The sequence below is a fragment of the Ambystoma mexicanum genome, chromosome 8 (assembly GCF_040938575.1).
Source record: "Ambystoma mexicanum isolate Mex_15411 chromosome 8, UKY_AmexF1_1, whole genome shotgun sequence".
Lineage (NCBI taxonomy): Eukaryota > Metazoa > Chordata > Amphibia > Caudata > Ambystomatidae > Ambystoma > Ambystoma mexicanum.
The window spans coordinates 438,086,627-438,105,485 of record NC_090929.1 but is presented as its reverse complement, the minus strand read 5'-3'; the positions used below and the strand labels follow the sequence as shown (position 1 = coordinate 438,105,485).

The following is an 18,859-nucleotide window of genomic DNA, read 5'->3' as shown; positions in this document are numbered from 1 at the left end:
GCTGTAGTTGAGGCGCACAAGTGGGAACTCAACACAAATATACTCAAACAAATATTCAAAACATGAGGTCATCCAGTTATAGGCTTATTTGCAACAGGTTAAGCACAAAATGCCCAGTCTGTGTCTAGATACTTATAATCAGGGTCCCTTGGCAACGCACTATGAATGACTTGGGCAGGCTATCTGCTTACACTCACCCCATCCCTTCACCCACATTTCTTCTCCTATGTAAAATTATCAATAACGCACCCAAATCCACAAACTATGAACTTGGCAGCCTGCCTGCGGAGGTCCTAGTATTGTAACTTCAGCCTGCCTCAATGATGCATGGACATACTGCTTGAGGAGGGAAACCAAACACAAGACATTGGGCCTCATTACACGATGGCGGTGAACCATGGCGCTATTAGCGCCATGGTTCATGCCGGTAAAATACCGGCACCGCCTTGGTGGAAAGGGGAATTACCGCCCCATTCCAAGGTTGGCGGGGCGGTAATTCCCCCTTCCACCATTGCCCTTCCCCATTCCCATTTTTGCCCCATAGGGCTCTTTGGGAATGGGGAAGGCGCTAATTGCGGTACTGCAAATTGCGGTACCGTAATTAGCTCCCTGGTCCCTTTGCGGGTTGGTTTTTTAACTCCTGCAAAAAGCAGGCGTTAAATTCCCCAACCCGCAAAGGGACCTCGTAGTAAGGCGGTAAGGATTTACCGGTACCGGTAAAATACTGGTACCGGTAAACCCTTACCGCCATCCGTGTAAGGAGGTCCCTTGTCATTTCAATAAATGGAACCTAGTTTGTTATATTCTGCAAAAATGATCAATCCAGTTGGTTTTTCACCAGCAGGCATTGCTCCCTACCTCCAGTTCCTTTTATACTCTGGGTTAGTATACAATTTGGTCAAAGTACATTTAGCAGCATAGAACACGTCACTAAAGAAGGTGCCCTGATGGAAGGCAGTGGTGGTGACAGTTTTCATGGAAGGGGAAAACACATATGTCCACTGGAGGAGCACCTGCCACCAGCCGGGGATATGAATATAGCACAATAAGGAGGGTAAGCAAACTTCAGGCACTCTCAGTAGATTAACCTTTTGTCATAATTCACAAACATAAAGTTGTATTTAGAATTAACCCCATTTTCTAGTGTGTGTGTTGTGTGTGTGTTTTGTCGTGGTCCAGTCACTAAATCTACCTTTGCAAGGTGGATCTTACGCTGCATTTAACTATGCTATGTAAGGGTGCAGAAGTAGACTCGGGACACAAAGGCGGCATGCTTGTTGGTATAGAACTTTTATTTAACAGAAAATAAGAAAGAACCCTACCTATCCCTGTAACTAAGACGGGTTTCCCTGCCTCAAAGGCAACACATGGACCTTCTGTCCAATAGATAAAGAACAGGCTAACACTTTTTTGTCGTAATTAGTCTTTTGTTGTTCCTGCGATTTGGATAGATGGGAATGGACAATCTCCCTCACTATAGTCATATGTGCCTTGATCCTTTGCACTGTTTGGAACAATGGTACAATAGCCTCCTCTCTCTTTTTCCATGTTTCTCTTAACAGGTCAAGTACGTCCCTTGAGTGTCTCCTGTACTTTCGTACAGGAGTTTGAATGGGGAGAATCCTAGGGAGGCCTTTGGGGCTTTTCGGATTGCAAATAGGGCCCATGGGATCATCATGTCCCAGTTTGTACCGTCCGCCTCCACAAATGTTCTTGGTACGCTTTCAAAAGTCTTATTAAATCGTTCTACTAAGCCATACGGTTGCAGATGATATACGGATGTCCTTAGGGTTTGTATTTGAAGAATTTGTTTTGACCTCTCCTGTGATCGTACTCATAAAAGTAGAGCCTTGATCGGTCAGAACTTCCTTTAATATCTGTTGGGGTGTGTTGTTGAGCATAGAGAAAGCCTCAGGGTTACCGGGTTGCTTAATCAAGGATGTATTTGTTCCCCAGTCTAGATGGTTCAAGTGGTCCCATAATATCAATACCTCTCGTATAGAAAGGTATGGCTGTGATAGGTAAGGGTTGTAAAGGTGTTGGGGAAGGACTAAGTGGGGTAGTTTTCTGACGGATAGAACCGGACACAATACAATTGTTCATGTCAGCATAGACCCCTGGCCAGTAGAAACGATTTACCACCTGGCTCTGTCTTGGCAGTTCCCAGATGTTCAGAAGCAAGATGACAGTGGGCCACCTCTTTGTCAAAAAAAGTTCTTTATTATTTTTCATAATAAACAGATCAAAAAGCATACACCCCAAACAAAACCCACCCCACCATAACCCCAGCAAACAAAAAGGCAGCACATAGCAGTCAAAAAGCATACAAGCTGAAAAACACCCCCATCAAGTCTAAGTACATGCAGTCCACCACCCTCTGACCCGATGAATATCTGTGCACAGTCCCCGTCAAATACACAATAACCTTGCCCATTTTAGCTTCATAGTCCTTCAACCAGTCCCCAAACATGCATACCAAGGAGATCCATGTGCAATCTAGCCAGCTCCAGTCATGTCCCAAGTGAGTGGGGAAGTGGGGAAGCTGCCTCTGAGTGTTCAGTATCACGAGACAAATAGGCCCTGAGATGGCCCAAAGAGTCCAATGGTCCACTCCGGCTTGGTTAGGGATACAGCATATTGTGTCTCACCTTCTCAGATAGATTCATATAGTTCAACCATTCCTAAAAGCATTGTGCCCTGCACTTCCGCCAGGCCCTGGCGATTAATGTCTGTGCCATTATAGATGCCATACCCAACAACCTTTTCTCAACTAAGATCCCGCTTCCACCAGTGACAGTAAAGACAGCTCTGGGAGGTATTGTTTTTGATTGTGTAGCATCTGGGCCACAGCCTTGTCAATATTGTCCTACATCGGGCAAATATGTGGACAACTCCACACCACGGGAAGAAAATCAGCCTGGGCCGTAATAACACCTAAAACATTCAGAGGATCTGTCAGGATAATGCCTACGCAGCCGTGCTTGGGAATAATAAACTTGGTGTAAGAATTGGAAGTGGGTTAAACGGAAACAAGTATTTAAAGACGGTTTCCATGACTGTATACATATTGATTTCCACTGTGTCTCTGACAGTTCCCTCCCCAGTGCAGTCTCCTATCTGGCCAAAAACTGGCCTGCTTATCCAGCTTCTTCTGTTTAATAATCCTATATAAGGAGGACACTAGTTTAGTGCAGCTTGGTGGCTCAGTGATAAACTGGACCATTGGGGACACAGAGGGAGCGTCTGGGTAGGTCAGCCACTTTGCCCTTAGTACTTCCCGTAATCTGAAATAAAACAGTCACAACCAACCATTCCCCCTGCTTTTAAGAGTATCCCAGGTGACAAATGTACTGTCCTGTATTAAGTCCCCAAGAGTATGCATCCCCATCTTTTCAAAGTGAATTCGGAATATCTTTTCAAAAGTAATAGCTACCACTCGCACCATGTAAATGGAAAACACTGTGGAGTAAAGTACCCCCAACCCTACCAAACACTTCACACGGTCCTAAGCCGTGCAATTGGATTCCACCGGTTGGACCCCCCACACAGTAGCCAATCGCTATTGTGTGTGGTCCCCCTTTCCAACAAGATGTGTGGAAGTTCCGGAGATCGAGACCACCACCAGACAGAGTATTGTACTTGTGCTGCAAGGTAGTATGCATACAAGTTGGGCTATTCCAAGCCCCCTTTCTCGTACGGTTGGGTCAGTATATCATACGATATCCTGGCCTGTTTGCCCGCCCATACTGGTCACACCGTCAAACTTCTCAGTCATGTCCAGAAGCTGTCGGGAGGCCAGATCGGTACATTATTGAAAATATGAGTGTCTCAGGAGAACCACCATCTTAGCCAAAGAGATCCGAGCGGCCTGTGATATGGGAAGGCGTATCCATGCCCGCACTTTGTTCTCCAGCTGTTTAAGCGCCGTTACGTAGTTCGCATAAAACGCAGATGGGGTAATTGCAACCATTATTCCCAGGTACCAAATGCCCTGAGGACACCATCTGAAGGCGCCCCCCCACATCGACTTGTTGTACTCTGGAGGTTAATGGGAGCACCTCTGATTTGGGCCAATTAATCTTTAGTCCAGAGAGATCACCAAAGCAGCGGATCTCCTGGACAAGTGGTTTAAGGTTCTGCTTGGAATTTATAACATACAGAAGCATGTCATCTGCATATAGAGATATAGTGGAGACATGAGAATAGATCTCAACTCCGCTGTGGTCATGGTCTGTGGGCATGGTAGTCCCTTAGGCAGCATGCCAAAGGTTCGACCGCAAGGGCAAAGAGAATGAGATAAGGGGCCATCCCTGTCTCTTGCCCCACTTGGACGAGCTGTCGTACGACATCTTTTGGTTGCTAAGAGCTGCAGCCCTGGGCACGGTGTGGAGCGGCTGTATCCATTGAAGGACAGTCAGCCCAACTCCACATCGCCTCAAGACCTCGAAGAGAAAGGACCACTCCACAGATTCAAAGGTCTTTTCAGCGTCTAGAGCAGCTACAATATTCGGGACTTTGGGGTCCACATTATGCATAAGGGAAAACGGGCAACAGGGGCCTTAATTATTTTGGGTGGATCTCCAGATATGAAACCCGCCTGGTCAGGGAAGATCAAGGCCGACATATATGGTAAACTTCTGTCTGCCAGTAGATTAGCCAGGATTTTGATGTCCATATTGATCAGGGACGACGGTCTGTACGAGGAGCACCTCTGAGGTTCTTTATTGGGCTTCAGTAGCACCGGTACCAGGGCAGTTTTGGTTGACTCTGATAGGAAACCGGACACCATGGCGGATTCATACATATTACGTAAGTGTGATATGAGAAGTTCAGCATATTCCTTATACATTTCCGCTATAATCCCATCCAGTCAGGCAGGTTTACCATTGAGAAGAGAGAGTATGACTTGTCCCAGTTCTTTATCGGAGGGAGGCTCATTTAACCTGTCCCCTTGTTCCGGATCTAACCAGCCCACAGCCACCCTATCCAAATACTGCACAATTGAATTGCGCACCATGGAGTTTGAAAAGAATATGAACGATCATAGAAATCGCGGGAGAGGTCATTGATTTCCTTGAGGTCCCTGGTCTGCGTCCCATCGGGGGTCTCAATCTCTTATATGGCCCCCTGATGTCGTCTGCATTTTATAGCCCAAGCCACTGTCCGTCTGGGACGATTGCCTTTGCCATAAGCAGCAGCTGCAATGCGATCTCCAAGGAATCTCTCCTCTCTACTGGCCAATAGGGCCAATTCCTCCCTTTTCTCCTGGAGCTGGACACAAACAGCAGGACGTCTCGGCGGCCCTCCTGAAGTTCCTGGCCCTTGATTTCACACTGAAGCTATGCCATAGTTCTACAAAGCGATTTGAGAACACTCCCCTCCTTGGAAATGCAGCCCCATCTAATCAGCATCTTGAATGTTTCCCAGACTGCTCCGGGGTCCAAGACGGGGCCCAAATTTGTCTGAAAAAAGGCTTGAATGTCCTGCTTGAGTGCGTCCCAGAAGGCAGCGTCTTTCAGAGCGTGTCTTCTAAAGCACCAACTAAGAAGCCTGGGGGCTTTCGCCAGTCCGAGAATGGAGACTACCACCGGGGAGTGCCCAGACAGCATCCAGGGTAATATTTTAGCCTCTACCAGTGACCTGCCAATATCTGCAGATACCATCACGTAATCTATACTTGACGAGCTGCTGTGTACTCCAGAATAGAAGTATTATTCCCTGGCGGCCGGTTGCCTGATCCACCATGTGTCAAACAGCCCATGGTATTCAGCTATAGCTACCCACCTTATGGAGGCTCTGGGCAGTGGGAGACCGAGCCAGGTCTAAGGATATAGCAATGTTAAAATCACCTGCCCAGATGACCTCGTCATCTGGGAATGTATGCAAGTAATTGGTGCAAGTCTAGAAAAAATCAGGGATATCAACATTCAGAGCTTACATATTGAGAAGAAGAATCCGCAGCCCGACGTATTCCCCAAGTTGAATCAGATAGCGCCCCTCTTCGTCCCGGATTTGTTCATGCAGCCGGAAGTCTAACGACTGGTGAATATACGTTGCCACCCCTCTTGATTGGGAGGTAAAGGAGGAGCAGTATCTGTGTATCCCCCATCCCGGTGCACTGGGGAGCCTACCGTCCCTAGCCAAATGAGTCTCCTGTAAACATATGTTCGCAGCCCCACAGAATGTGCAATAGAGTCCCATCTGCCCTGCACCCTCTCCAGCAAAACTCTGAAACAGCCGGACACACCTAATGTAAACGGGAAGGGGTTCTATACCATCTGGATAATATCCTGGCTTGTTTCTGACAACCGCGGACATAGCTTGGAGTAGTTTCCTGCATATTTCCTGTTCCATGTATCAAGGGATATCTCCCTACCCAGCTCCCTATCCCAGCCAGAACAATAGGATCTCCTGTCAGGAAGCGAAAGCGAGTTAATTGCTTTGTACAGTCTAGATATCAGCACTTTGCTTCTGCCGGTTCCTGGAAGATTGACTCAAGGGTGTTAGCTCTTTAGTTGCCAATTTCTTAAGAGGGGTGAAGCACCCAGTGCCTAGCTTGCAAATTCCAGAAGCAGTCTCCTCAGTGAGCCCCATAACATTTTTGTACTCCTCAAACATTCTGACTGCCCCCTTGGCAAAAAGGCCGCCCACTTCGCTCACCACTCCTTCCAGTCACCCATCAAATCCTTTGTCTGATTTACCTGGGGTGAAGCTATTGTTGTATATAAGCAGGGTGAAGGGCGACAGGAAGGAACAGGCCCCAAGTGATCTACTCAAGTTGTCTCAGGCTTCTAAGGTAGCCCTGGTGATGGGATTCACGTATAATCCCCGGGCCCGTCCTCTCCTAGGAACCCCTGGTTGCATACATTAATGCTGCCCCACCACTGCTTGCTCCATTGCCACCCAAATCTTCCTGGAGTCTTTTTGCACCCAGTCAACCATGGGTCTGATCTGAGACACCAAGCAGTAACTAAGAAGCTTGGGAAATGATAGACCACCCCTGAGCCCTTGGAATATATAGCGTGCGCTTGTTCATCCTGGGTGAGGCCCCATTCCACCCAAATTGCAGAAGTAGGGCGTCCCAACTTGGCAGAGTGTGCCGAAAGTCAGGGATAGGAATCGACTGGAAAAGATAAAGGAATCACGGGAGGACATTCCTTTTGATGATTGCCATTTTCCCAAACCAGGATAAATGCTGAGAGCGCCAACGGGCCAAGTCTTTTTTGAACCCCTGTACAAGGTTCGGCTAGTTGAGTCTATATAAATGGACCAAGTTCCCTGGGATGTTAATCCCTAAATACGTCAATGAACCTTTGGCCAAGGAGTATAGAAATCATTGCTCTAGTTCTGACTTTGAGAGGGAGGGATGTTAAGCCCTATAATCTCAGATTTGCAGTAATTGACTTTAAAGACTGAGTCTTCCCATAACGTTGCAGCTCTTCAACATGGGCCAGGGAGCTAAGTGGGTCCGTGAGTGACAGTATGACATTGTCTACGAACAGATTCATTTTATGCTGGGCTCCCCCAAATTGGATACCTGCAATCTGCCCGTCGGCTCTTACACACGCCGCAAGGGGCTCCATGACCGTCCCTGTCGTGTACCTCTTTTTAAGCAAATATTCGAGGTTAGGGTCCTGTTAACCAGCAAGCGAGCCGAAGGTGCAATGTAGTTAGCTAGTATCATGTTGCACATATGGGGGATATATTAAACCAGTCAAGCACTTGCCCCAAGAATCCCCACTCTACCCTGTCAAATGCTTTCTTTGCATCTAGTGCCAACAGGAGGGAGTGTGTCTGGTTTCTGCTGGTTTCTGCTCGATTTGTCAACTAGATGGTGTACTCTCCTGATGTTGTCTGTAGTACTCCTACCCCAGATAAATCCTGATTGTTATGGATGTATTAGGCACGGCATAAGTTTCTCCAACCTCCCAGTTAGGATATTCGTAAAGATTTTTTATTCGAATTTCAGAATGGCTATCAGTCTATATGAGGAGCACTATTTGGGGTCTTTCCCCGGCTTGGGTATGAGTACCACCTGCGCCTCTGTCATGAATACCGGTAAAGTTTCCTCCTCCCTTATAGCAATGAAGACATCAGCCAGGGGTGTGGCCACAATTTGGGCCAACCCTTTGTAAAATTGTGCCGTGAACCCATCAGGCCCAGGGGACTTGATCGCCTTAAGGGATTGGATTGTCCACATGGGTAACTGCACCTCGTCCAGTATGCCCTCTGCTCCTGAGCATCTGCCTCGTCCGAGGAATATAGAGAGCTGTAGAATTCATAAGAGGTCCATCTTTTGCACTTCTTTACCAAACTCCCTGTTCTGGGCGTCCCTTAGGGATGGAATAAAGGAGGAGCCACTCTGTTGCTTAAGGAGGTGGGCCAGTAACCTACCCGGGACATTCCCCTGTTCAAAATAGCGATGCCAGAGCCACTGCAGGGCCCGCTTTGCCCTTTGGGTTCTCAGCAGGCTTAACTGTTTTTTTACAGCGGTGACCTCTCTAAAGGCCTTCTTTGTAGGGGCCTCACTGTATTCCTTTTCTTATTCCGTCACCTCCTGCAAGAGCTGCTGTTCTTGTCGCCCTCGCAGCAGCTTCAGTGCCGCTGTATTAGATGTAATATCCCCCCTGACCACTGCTTTCAGAGTGTCCCAGTGTCAGCTGGGGAGTTAGTGCTAAGAAAGCTCATAAACGTGTCTTTCAGCCCCTGTAGGCACACTGGGTCCCTCATCAACTCCAGGGGTAGCCTCAACTGGGCCCTCAGGCATCTCCATGTCCAGTCTCCAAGTCCCACCACTACAGCGCTATGGTCCATCATTGTCATTGGTGCGATCTCGGCCGATAGTCAGCTTGATCAGTTCGGCTGGCAAAAAGATAGTCTATTCTTGCAGCTGATAGGTGAACGTGCAAAGTATGCGTATATGCTCTTACCGCTGGGTTTCTATTGCGCCAAGCCTCTACCAGGTTCAACTCCCAGAAGTGCCCCTGCAGTTTGCACAAGGTCACACCTGTCGACGGGTATGTCGCCTGTGTAGACCTGTTGAGCCCACCATCTATGGCCATGTTCATGTCGCCCAAGAGTATCGACTCACCTTGCCCAAGTTCCTCCATTGAGTCCATCACTTGCAACATAAATGACTCCTGGGAGGTGTTTGGGGCATAGAAAGCCACAACGGACACCAATTTCCCATGTACAGTGCCCACCACAATAACCATACTTCCATCAGCCGCCCTCTTGGTCTCAATGTGGACGAATCCCAGGCCCTTGTGTATCAGGACCGCAAACTACGCTCTCTTGCTTTCTGCTGAGTCATAAAACTAGTGCGGATAAAGCCTATTGCGGATTCTAAATTGGTCCCTAGCCACCAGGTGCTATTCCTGGAGTGCTACTATGTACAGATGAAGTCACCTGAGTTCTCTAAATAATTGTGTGTATTTAATTGCGGTGTTAAGGCCCTGGACATTCAGGGTGCCGAAGTTAATCACCATGGCGTTTGTACTAAAGTCACATTCCGCACCGGTACCCGCCCCCCGCCTTTGTACCTGACCCCTATTGCCCTGTACACATACCTCCTTCACTAAACAACCCAGAAGTATTTGTCTCCCCAATGCTGTCAGACTACTGCCCTAAGAGCCCTCCCAGGAATTCCCCTCTTGTCCTCCAATATCCCACCATATGCTTCCACTCAGGCTATTTCTGGTATAACTCCTTCCCCGTCCCCTCCACCAACCATTGCAAAACCTCTAGACAACATTTTAATTAGTCACCTCATCAGCAGACCCCAAGAAGGTTGCTCCACCCAGCAGCAAGTTTATATGTTAAAACATTTGAACAGATAACATAGCTAGATGTGGGGTCCCCCAGGCAGGACAGCTCTCCACCATTCCCCCCACTGGTTCACCAGCCGACACCGCAGATCTTTGGGAGATAACGTCGGCATAGTTGCCCCTGGCCTGTTTTTCTTTTTTCCGCGCTAGACCATGTTCCATTCTCCCGGGACGGGGCTCCTGCACCTGAGCGCCCTTTCAGCTGGCCGCTGATCCTCTGTCAGGTGAGGGGTCAACAGTTTTGCTCCCTCTACCTCCAACTGTTTGGACCTTGTCTCTAAGTTTAAATTGCAGGCCGAAGCGGTATGTCCACTTGTCTCCCGCCACCAAAGTAACTCTGTAATAGGCTTCAACCTCCGCCGTCCCTGGAGTGTGTTCTGGGAGACGTCCGGAAATATCTGGATCATAGAGTCTCTAAATTGGACTTTGTTAACCCTTCACACCTCCCCAAGATTGCTTCTTTAGTCTTGTAATCATGGAACTTTACCACAAGTCTCTGGGGGGAGGGGAGAGGGTGGTGCGAGGAGTCTCTCTTTGGCCCGATCCTATGGGCTCTGTCGATCTTAAATTCGGCCAGGACGCCTTCAGGCTGGAGCTGCTGGAAGAGTTGCCTGACACAGCCTTCACTATTGTCTCCTTCAGCACCTTCCATGAGAAATTTGATGCGCAGGTTCTCCCTCCTTGCCCTGTTCTCCAAGTCCTCGCACTTTAAACGCAGTGCCTCAGTATTCTGCTTAAATGAAGATAAGGAGCCCCACACTTCTCTTAGCTCCGATGCTCTTAGCTCCGATGCCAGGTTTGTGGTCAACCGTTCACCTTGGTCCACTCTCGCCCCCAGTGCCCCGCTCTCTTTCCTTAGCTCTTAGTTGAGTCGGCCATATCTATTTCGTAGTGTAGGGAGTATCTTATATCCTGCCTGAGGACGTCCAGTGCGTGGATTAGGAAGTCCGGCGTGCGCTGCTGTATGCCCAGAGCCAGCAGGTCCGCTCCGTTAGCTTCACCTCCATGTCACTGCTGTGTCTGCCTCTTCACCAAATGTTGCTGGATATCTTGTGGTTTGTTCTTCTTGGCCGTGCAGCGCATCTCCCCCACTTATGCCAGCGCCAGTGAGAGGTGTGCAGTCACTTCAGCATCCGGGTGGGTCGCAGCATGTAGGAGTACAACATTTATTTTGGGAAGGCTCTCTATCGCTGCCGGGTATTTCTACAGGTTCTGGGACCTCAGCTCTTTTTGACCTAAGTACCACCGCCATCAGCTGCTTAAAAGAGTTTCTGCTCCCGGGTCCTCCACCAGCACCTCACAACTGTGCAGGGGCGTTCAGCCTTCCATCCACCTCTGGGGGTTTGTTTCCAGCCGGACCTGTCCCCTGGTGCTATTAAGGAGCTGTTCCCCCTCCACTATCTGCCTGAAGGGGTACATCCTTCTGACTCCTCCTCATGCTAGGGGCACTGCTATTGCCATTGAGGGCCTCCCGTTGATCGCATTCAATCCAACAAGGCACCGTTACAGGCTTTTTCGAGCAGGGGGCAGAGTAAGACTCAGCCCAGCCACCAGCCACAATTACAGAATAGATTATGTGGCCTGAGGGGGCCTCCAGACCTCACAAGGCATCTGCCGGTGCTGCCGCTGTCTGCACAATCACTAGGAATATGGGGTCAGATGTCGCCCGATCTCCCCCTACCCACTGGGGGCCCGCTCTCCAGACCGCTCTGCTTCCCTGCCTCTTATCTACTGCTCTGCCACGGATTGCGGGCTCACAGCAGTCCCTCTGATGTCTGCGGGTGTCGGGCTTCTGCTCTGCATCAGGAGCTCACACACGTTCGTCTCCCCGCTCCCTATGTGGGGCCGGCTGCCATTTCTTTCTTTTTTCTCCCCCACCCCGCCGTGGGGAGTCCGCACCGGCCGCCTGCGACCCGTAGCGCTACGCCACCGCCATGCCCCTCCATGCAGGCACCGACTGCTGTCACCTTGCTCCTCTGTTGGAATGGAGCACAGGATCAATCAAAATTGCTGCCCACCTGGTATGCTGAAGTTAAAATGCATACCGGTGGACGAAGAGGGTTGAGGGCGCGCGTCTTGCCTCTCTGCCATCTTGGCCATGACCCCCGCCTCCGCCATTCCGCTGGTTTTTATCAACAGAGCTGGATCCCATAGCTAACACTAAATGTAAGGGTGCAGAAGTAGACCTGAGACATAAAGGTAGCATGCTTCTTGGCATCGACTTTTGTTTAACAGAAAATAAGGGAGAACCCTACCTGTCCCTGTAACTAAGAGGAGGTTCCCAGTCTCAAATAAAACTAAGCATGTCAGAAGTCCATCAAAAGTAAATAGCCCACTGTCCAATGTCCCAAACCTATTTCCGTCCCTTACGCGTCAAAAGAAGAAAAAAAATAACATGTTTTTTCCCCACGCTAGAAGGGTGACTCCTTCCGTCTGGATTGTTTTAGGCAGCTGATAAGTGATGTGGGAATATCCTTTTTCCACTGGCGGTCACTAGGCCTTTCTATGTAATTCCACACAGATGGGGAAAATGTCTCCCTTTCGCCAAGCCTCTTCCAGGCTCTCTTTTAACAGTCACATGGTATCTGGATTTTTACCAGATGATATATCTTCCCTTCTCTGGTCTTCTTTTCAACTTTGACTAAAGAATGCTTCTCTTTTCTGTTGGTCTTCTTCCGACCTTTGCCAAAGGATATCTCCCTCTTCCCCTGGTCTTCTCTTCTGGTGATGTGGGTCCCAGGCCCCATTCTCAGTTTTAGAATGTCTCTTTTTCTGGTCCAGTTCACTATCCTGCCAGGCATTATCTTGTATGTATAACTCTCCAACCCTTTCAACATTTGGGTCCAAGACCCTCATCTCTTTTCTGGTTTCCTTGGGATGCTCTCTCACCCAGTTTGCTTCATTTCTGCGTTTGGTCCCACTGGGATGAGGAAGATGGTTCTGCACTTGTTCATGAGCACAGCCACTAGGGTTTGCCAGTGCCTTCCCTGTCCCCCTTTACGTACCTTCTGACGTGGTCTACGAGGGTCCCGGTCCTTGGCAACACCGGCAGGCTTCCCCTAGGCCCTTGTGGTCTGTACTCGGTGGCTTCACCACGCTGGTTGCTTGCCGTACGTCGGGTCTTGCCTGGACACTCGGATTGACTTGCTTCCTGCCACTGGACGTCTGGTTTATCAGCCTTCAGGTGAGCCCTCGATCAGTTGAGCCTTCTCAGATGCCGACTTCTCCTTGTGTCTGGGTCTGCAGCGTGTCCTCCCAATGTGGCTTGGCTCCCCAGCTTGTTGCTCCTCTGGTGCTGGACTGACTCTGAGGAGAGTCATTCATCGGTTTTTATGGTAAGCCGTCTTTCGAATCTTGGATAGCTAGTATGTTTCTTTGTTCCGCGTAGGGCTCTTCATTTTCCTGTTCTGCATGTCAGTACTTCTGGAGCCATCTACTCTCACTCTTCCTCGTCACAGTGCTGTCTATCTGAAAGACAGGGTTACTATGCATGCGGTAACTATAAGAAGAGGAGACAAAGAAGGTGGGGCTGCTTGGGCCCTATCCGCTTTGTTGGGTGAACAATGCATGGCGACACACCGTGTTCTCCCTTGATAGACTTCCCCTCTCCTGTGGATGGGGTCCCCTCCCGTGGGATCCTCCCACTGAGTACCACCCCCAGGGGGACTATCTGCTAGTGGCCTCACCTCCCAGGCCCCATTGGAAGGTTGCCCCTCTGGGGGAGAAATTACATCAAGGGATTTGTCACAGCTACAGCTGCCACACAAATCTCTTCCTTTCACTCATGAAGCTAACTTGACAAGATATATATGGCTGCCACTTTAGCTTTCATTTTTTTGCATAGAGCATGGATCCCGAGGAAAAAAATTGTAGCTCTTCAACCGGGCAACAGGCTGCGAGGATAGCTCTCCTGTTGTCCCAGTTATCCCTTTGAGATAGTTAATCGCCATCTTGTTATGGTAGTTGTGGCTATAGGGTGAAATGTTGGAGTATTGTTTTTTAGCAGACACGCAATTTTTTTATATCTCTGTTTTTATGTGTATTTGTGATAATTGTGTGATAATGTATTTTATATTTTATATAATGTATCCTGATGACTTTGTCGAATAAAGGTCTTATATATATGAAACAGCACATTGGCTGTAATTTGCAAAGCAGCTACTTTACACACGTTCACAGAACACTATTGTGTAGAAACACAATCGAGATCACTCTCACAAGCATTTATTTTTTTCAACTGTTCCTTCAGCCCCCTCACCACCTTCATCTGTTGCTGCTCGCTGTTTTCTGTGAAACATGCAAGTCTAAAGATATTCACAAGCCGGACATTACATACTCCCTATTAATCTTTCTGTAGCTTGTATCTGTTTAGAGCCACATGTCCCTGACCAGTCTTCCCACATGTTAGCGGAAGCACACACACACTCATGCTTTATTCAGATCACGCTGTTCTTGTCATGTCAGAAAAAGAAACAATCTGAGGACATCTCAATAATGGCCACCATTCTGGTCTACCCAACTCTACTCCTAATATTTTTACTTGACTGCTTGATGACAACTCTCACTGAAGGAGCAAGGGGAATCTATGGATACACAGTCTGCCTAGGTTGGGAAGGTGACCTCATAAAACTGAGCAAAAAAGGCTGATGGAAATAAATCCTATTTTCAGCATTTGTTTTCAGGGGCTCAGACGATATATGTATCCAATTTGTATAGTTGCACGCATAGGTAGTTCCATTAAAATAATATAGGTAAATTAATGACAAATTTGGGTGCAGAGGAGGTAACACAATCCTGACACAGAGTTGCAAAAAATACTATGATGGTGTCCGAAAGGTAGCAGACACTCTTTTCCCTTGCACACCTTGTTGCTGAAGATCAGCCAATATAATGTTAAGCAATTGTTGAATCATTTATCCAGATATATGTCACACATTCTTCAAAGTAAAAAATGACCCTATTCAATGATAGGTTCTTTATCCAAATCTTCTTTTATATTCAAAGGTTGGCAGCAAAAAGCGTTCAGGATTCAAAATTCCCTTCATCAGGTGCAGTTCAAAGAGTCTATAATGTGATAAATACAGTAAACTTCATATCAAATCAACTTTACTCAAAGCAATGTAACCTAAGCTGAACAACCCTCTTTTCTTTCTTCTGCGCCCTAATACCTTCGGGTCTGGTGCGCATAATAAATAAATAAACAAACAAACAAAGTAAGTGTATTCTATGTACAGAGAGTCATCATATGATAATGAGATGAATTAAATAACAAGAATGCTATTGGCAACCGCATGCAGAGTTCAGGTAATTATAAGTAAAATTATTTGACCTAGCTAATACAATTTAGAAAACCGGTGGATCTAAGCATATTGTCGAACGGATAATCAAAAATAAGTGAAAGTTCAAGAGTGTAAATCCTAGAGAACAGGTATGTGTACATGCTAGCATGCAGAAAAAATAAGTCCTGTGTGGACACAACCACTACAATAAACACCCTGTGAGCTCGTGTCAGCAATAGAATTTATGGAAAAATATTTATAGAATTGTACCTGTAACATTAACTGTGCCCAACACAGTAAATGTAAGGTTGGTGAATATCATCACGTATGAGACACCGCTAGGAGACCATAGGAAAAATAAGCAGATCACTAAGTAAACAGATCTGCTGGAATATGAGAAATTAGATGTAGAAAAGACTCTGAATAAAGTAAAGTCAGAGTTACCTTGTCGAAGTGTATACTTCCAAAATCGAATGGGAATAGTCAAAAGAGAAAAAGAGAAAGAATGGGCTGTGTGTGGAAGTTAAACTAAGAAAGAGGACTGCGGGAAGCCCGGTGCTAAGAGAATATTAAGAATATCAAAGAAAAGGGGAAAGATAAGGAGAATCTATACTTTAAAGACCAAAGAGTGAATAAAAGGAAGACTAAAGAAACAAGAAAATATCACATTCTTGCAAAAGTTACACCGATATATGCTCAGACAATATATGCAAGTTAAAAAATACAACTCTAAAAGTGGTTGGAATTCCCATGAATTCCTGCCTGCATTAGTGCAATCTGTAAAAATGTGAAACATTTTGATATCGTAGTGTGCCTCATAAGGTTGAGTTTGCACTTGAGCGTGTAGCTAATTTGCTTCCATACTTCTCAATAGTGGTTCAAGCTACAAGAATGGATAACAATTATAGGCTGATACATTATTTCATTTAATTTTGTTATTTTTATAGCACCTTTTATAGCACCTTTCACCATGTGTATGGTCCTAACGTAATGCCCTTGGGGGGACCGAAGTTCGAAATATGGGAAAGTCACAAGGTGCTTTTATGCATTTGTGCATAATGGCCATTAAAGGTTATGAGGGCTTGGCTGAGTCCCTGCTAGCCACCCATGTTTAATTGGCATGTGTATGGGTGGAGAGAGGTACACTAGGGGAAATAAGCTGGAGGGGTATGTGTAAGAGGATAGTCAATTATGTGTGTAGCTACAGTTGGATTTTTTGTCATGAAAGGTAGCTACATCCTTATGGCAGAAGTGATGTGCAAAGTGTAATTTGAGTTCTATGTGAAAGCAGATGCGTGCAGGAGTGAGGCCATGCATTTGGCCAATTTCAAAGCACGGAGTGCGAGGGGAAAGAATGCATTGGTTATAATCAAGTGAAAGCCTAGAAATGGTACATTCGGCAAATTCTGAAACATCTGGGTTGAAAATGATGGTGGGTGCATGCATCCAACTATGTTTAAGTGGCTGCATTAAAGTCCCCACTTAACTGTACATGCACCATTCTGCCAGCACCTACATTCCATGTGGTGGAACCCATTCTACAATTGCCTAGAATCCATAACTTGGTCGCCCTCATGGTGACATAAAAAGTGCTGATGCAGGGGGATTCTTCTAAAATACTTTTTGAAATATGTTAATAATTTGGGAAACCAGTTTTTTCTTCGAAAGTGTTTTTATCCACATTTGTCTTTTTTTTTCTCCTCTTTCCTGCCACCATCCTTCTCATCAGAGACTGGTCCGCTACAAAGCTTGTGCTGATGCTGGTTTGCTGGATGAGAGCTTCCTCAGAAGGTGTCTGAATTTCTACGGTGGTGTTATTAAGCTGGTGCTGCACGTTATGGATCCTGCCTTTCCCAAGTAAGTGCCTTCATACAGGGGGGCTAGGCTAGGTGGAAGGTGTGGCCAGGGATTTGAGTCAAGAATCAAGAGCAAACTCTGAGCAGTACTGTAGTAGTTAAGAATATTGTACATTTCTTTTAGTAAGAGCTTGTGAAGACTAACTTGCAGTGTTAGTGTCCAACCAAGTTAGTCCTGCCTCCCACAACAACGGGGGAGAGCTTGGTAGTAAAATACAGCTTACACACCCACCCACACACACGCACCAGCATATAATAAGAAAGGAAAGTCTCCAGAGTTGCTATTAATTGGTGCTTGTTGTGAATCGTATGGTCCTCAGTATTACCAACCAATATCTTTGTATGTTACCGGGAGACTGTGTTTTGCCAAACTCTGTATACTGAATAATGCCCTTCTCTTACTTGTGCTGACTGCGATCTACATAATGCATGCTCAGTATCTAATATGCCTGCTGTGAAACTTGCTTTACCTAGTGTCTCTATCAGGTTACATCCGTATGTGACCATAACAAGATGTTCCATTTTACAGAATAATGCCTGCTTCCAAACTGTGCTGTTTATGTACTGCGCTGTCCTCAGAGACCACAATTGCCACCTCCCGGCGTTATCCTATGATTGCAATCAGCTTGCCCCCCGATGAGTGATCACCATTGGCTTATATCCTGCATCACTGCATACTCTGGGCGACCCTCTGCCACCCTAATAACATTTGCACCACATCCTTATCCAGCACAGGAAGCCCAATCCACAAATTAACATACCTTGCCACCCTATTGATAACCAGCTTCACCATCTCCCAGCATAAATTCTTATCTCAATAGGCCTGAGTTACCCACACTGTACTGAAGGCACCTTTACCCAGGTGGGGAACGGCCTTGCCAAACTCTGATGCCATCGCCACCACCCATGTCCCCTTTCCCATGTCCACACATACGGCACCAGATGCTTACTCAGTCAACACAGATGCTCTTCAACGTCCAAAACTATAATCAAACCGAGTAAGAATGCCCTTTCTAAGATCCCCACAATTCCATGTTGCAATACTATCCTAGAGACCCAAGCTACTCCTCACTGATGACACCCAACAAGGCTGAAACATGTCTGAGGATGCTTGTGGTCTCTTGCAGAAGGGATGTGACCTAGCAGTTCGGGCTGGACTGCCCCTTTTGGGGTAGGACCAAGCCTGATTTGCATATGGTTTTTCCCCTTCTGTAATGGCTTGGCAGACTGAAAAATGATGGTCTGGAGGGTTGCCCAGAGCTGTGCACGTGGTTATGATTTATTCAAAACCTTCCAGTCATCACCTTTTTGTTTTGCAATACTATCCCCAGCCTTGGTTCATCTTGCTCTACACGCCTCAGCTCGAGATTGCCCTTACCCCTCACCTTTGCCACTCGTCCCATCACAGGAACCTCCAGACCTTCAAGACTTGCCGCACAAACCAGCTACCACCACCTCCACAGCTATACCTCTAGACAACCTCACCCTTTAGAGGTAGTAAGACCCCACACAAGCTGACAGCCCAACAGCCAAACCTCTGGTATGTCCACCCCACAAAATGGTACCGACACAAAACATTCTGAACAGCCCAAACGCCCCTCTTCCCGTACCTCAGCTCCCCCCTCTCCACCACCAGAGCCCTCTCCTATCCTCAAAGGGGCCCTCCTAAATGTGCGCTCATTAGGAGTCCATGTTATAGAGAGACACAATCTTATTTTAGACCAACAACTAGACCTTCTAGTTGTCACTGAAACCTGGCTGCACCAAGCCTCTGGCCCTCTATTAACACTGGCTATCCCCCCTAACTATAGTATACTTGGGGCTGACCGCACAAACTCATTGGGAGGAGGTGTTGCCATTATCGCCAAATCCAGTCTTCAATTCAGATCATGCCCTC

General features: G+C 47.1%; 1 protein-coding gene across 2 annotated transcripts in view; it reads left to right on the top strand.

The window, feature by feature from the left end:
- UBE4B (ubiquitination factor E4B) overlaps window positions 1-18,859 on the top strand; it is a 2,401,822-nt gene that overhangs the window by 1,524,656 nt on the left and 858,307 nt on the right. For both annotated transcript variants that reach the window (XM_069609995.1, XM_069609996.1), the window contains one exon: window positions 16,836-16,963. In XM_069609995.1, coding sequence (XP_069466096.1) covers window positions 16,836-16,963 — 128 coding nt within the window. The remainder of the gene's footprint in view (window positions 1-16,835; window positions 16,964-18,859) is intronic.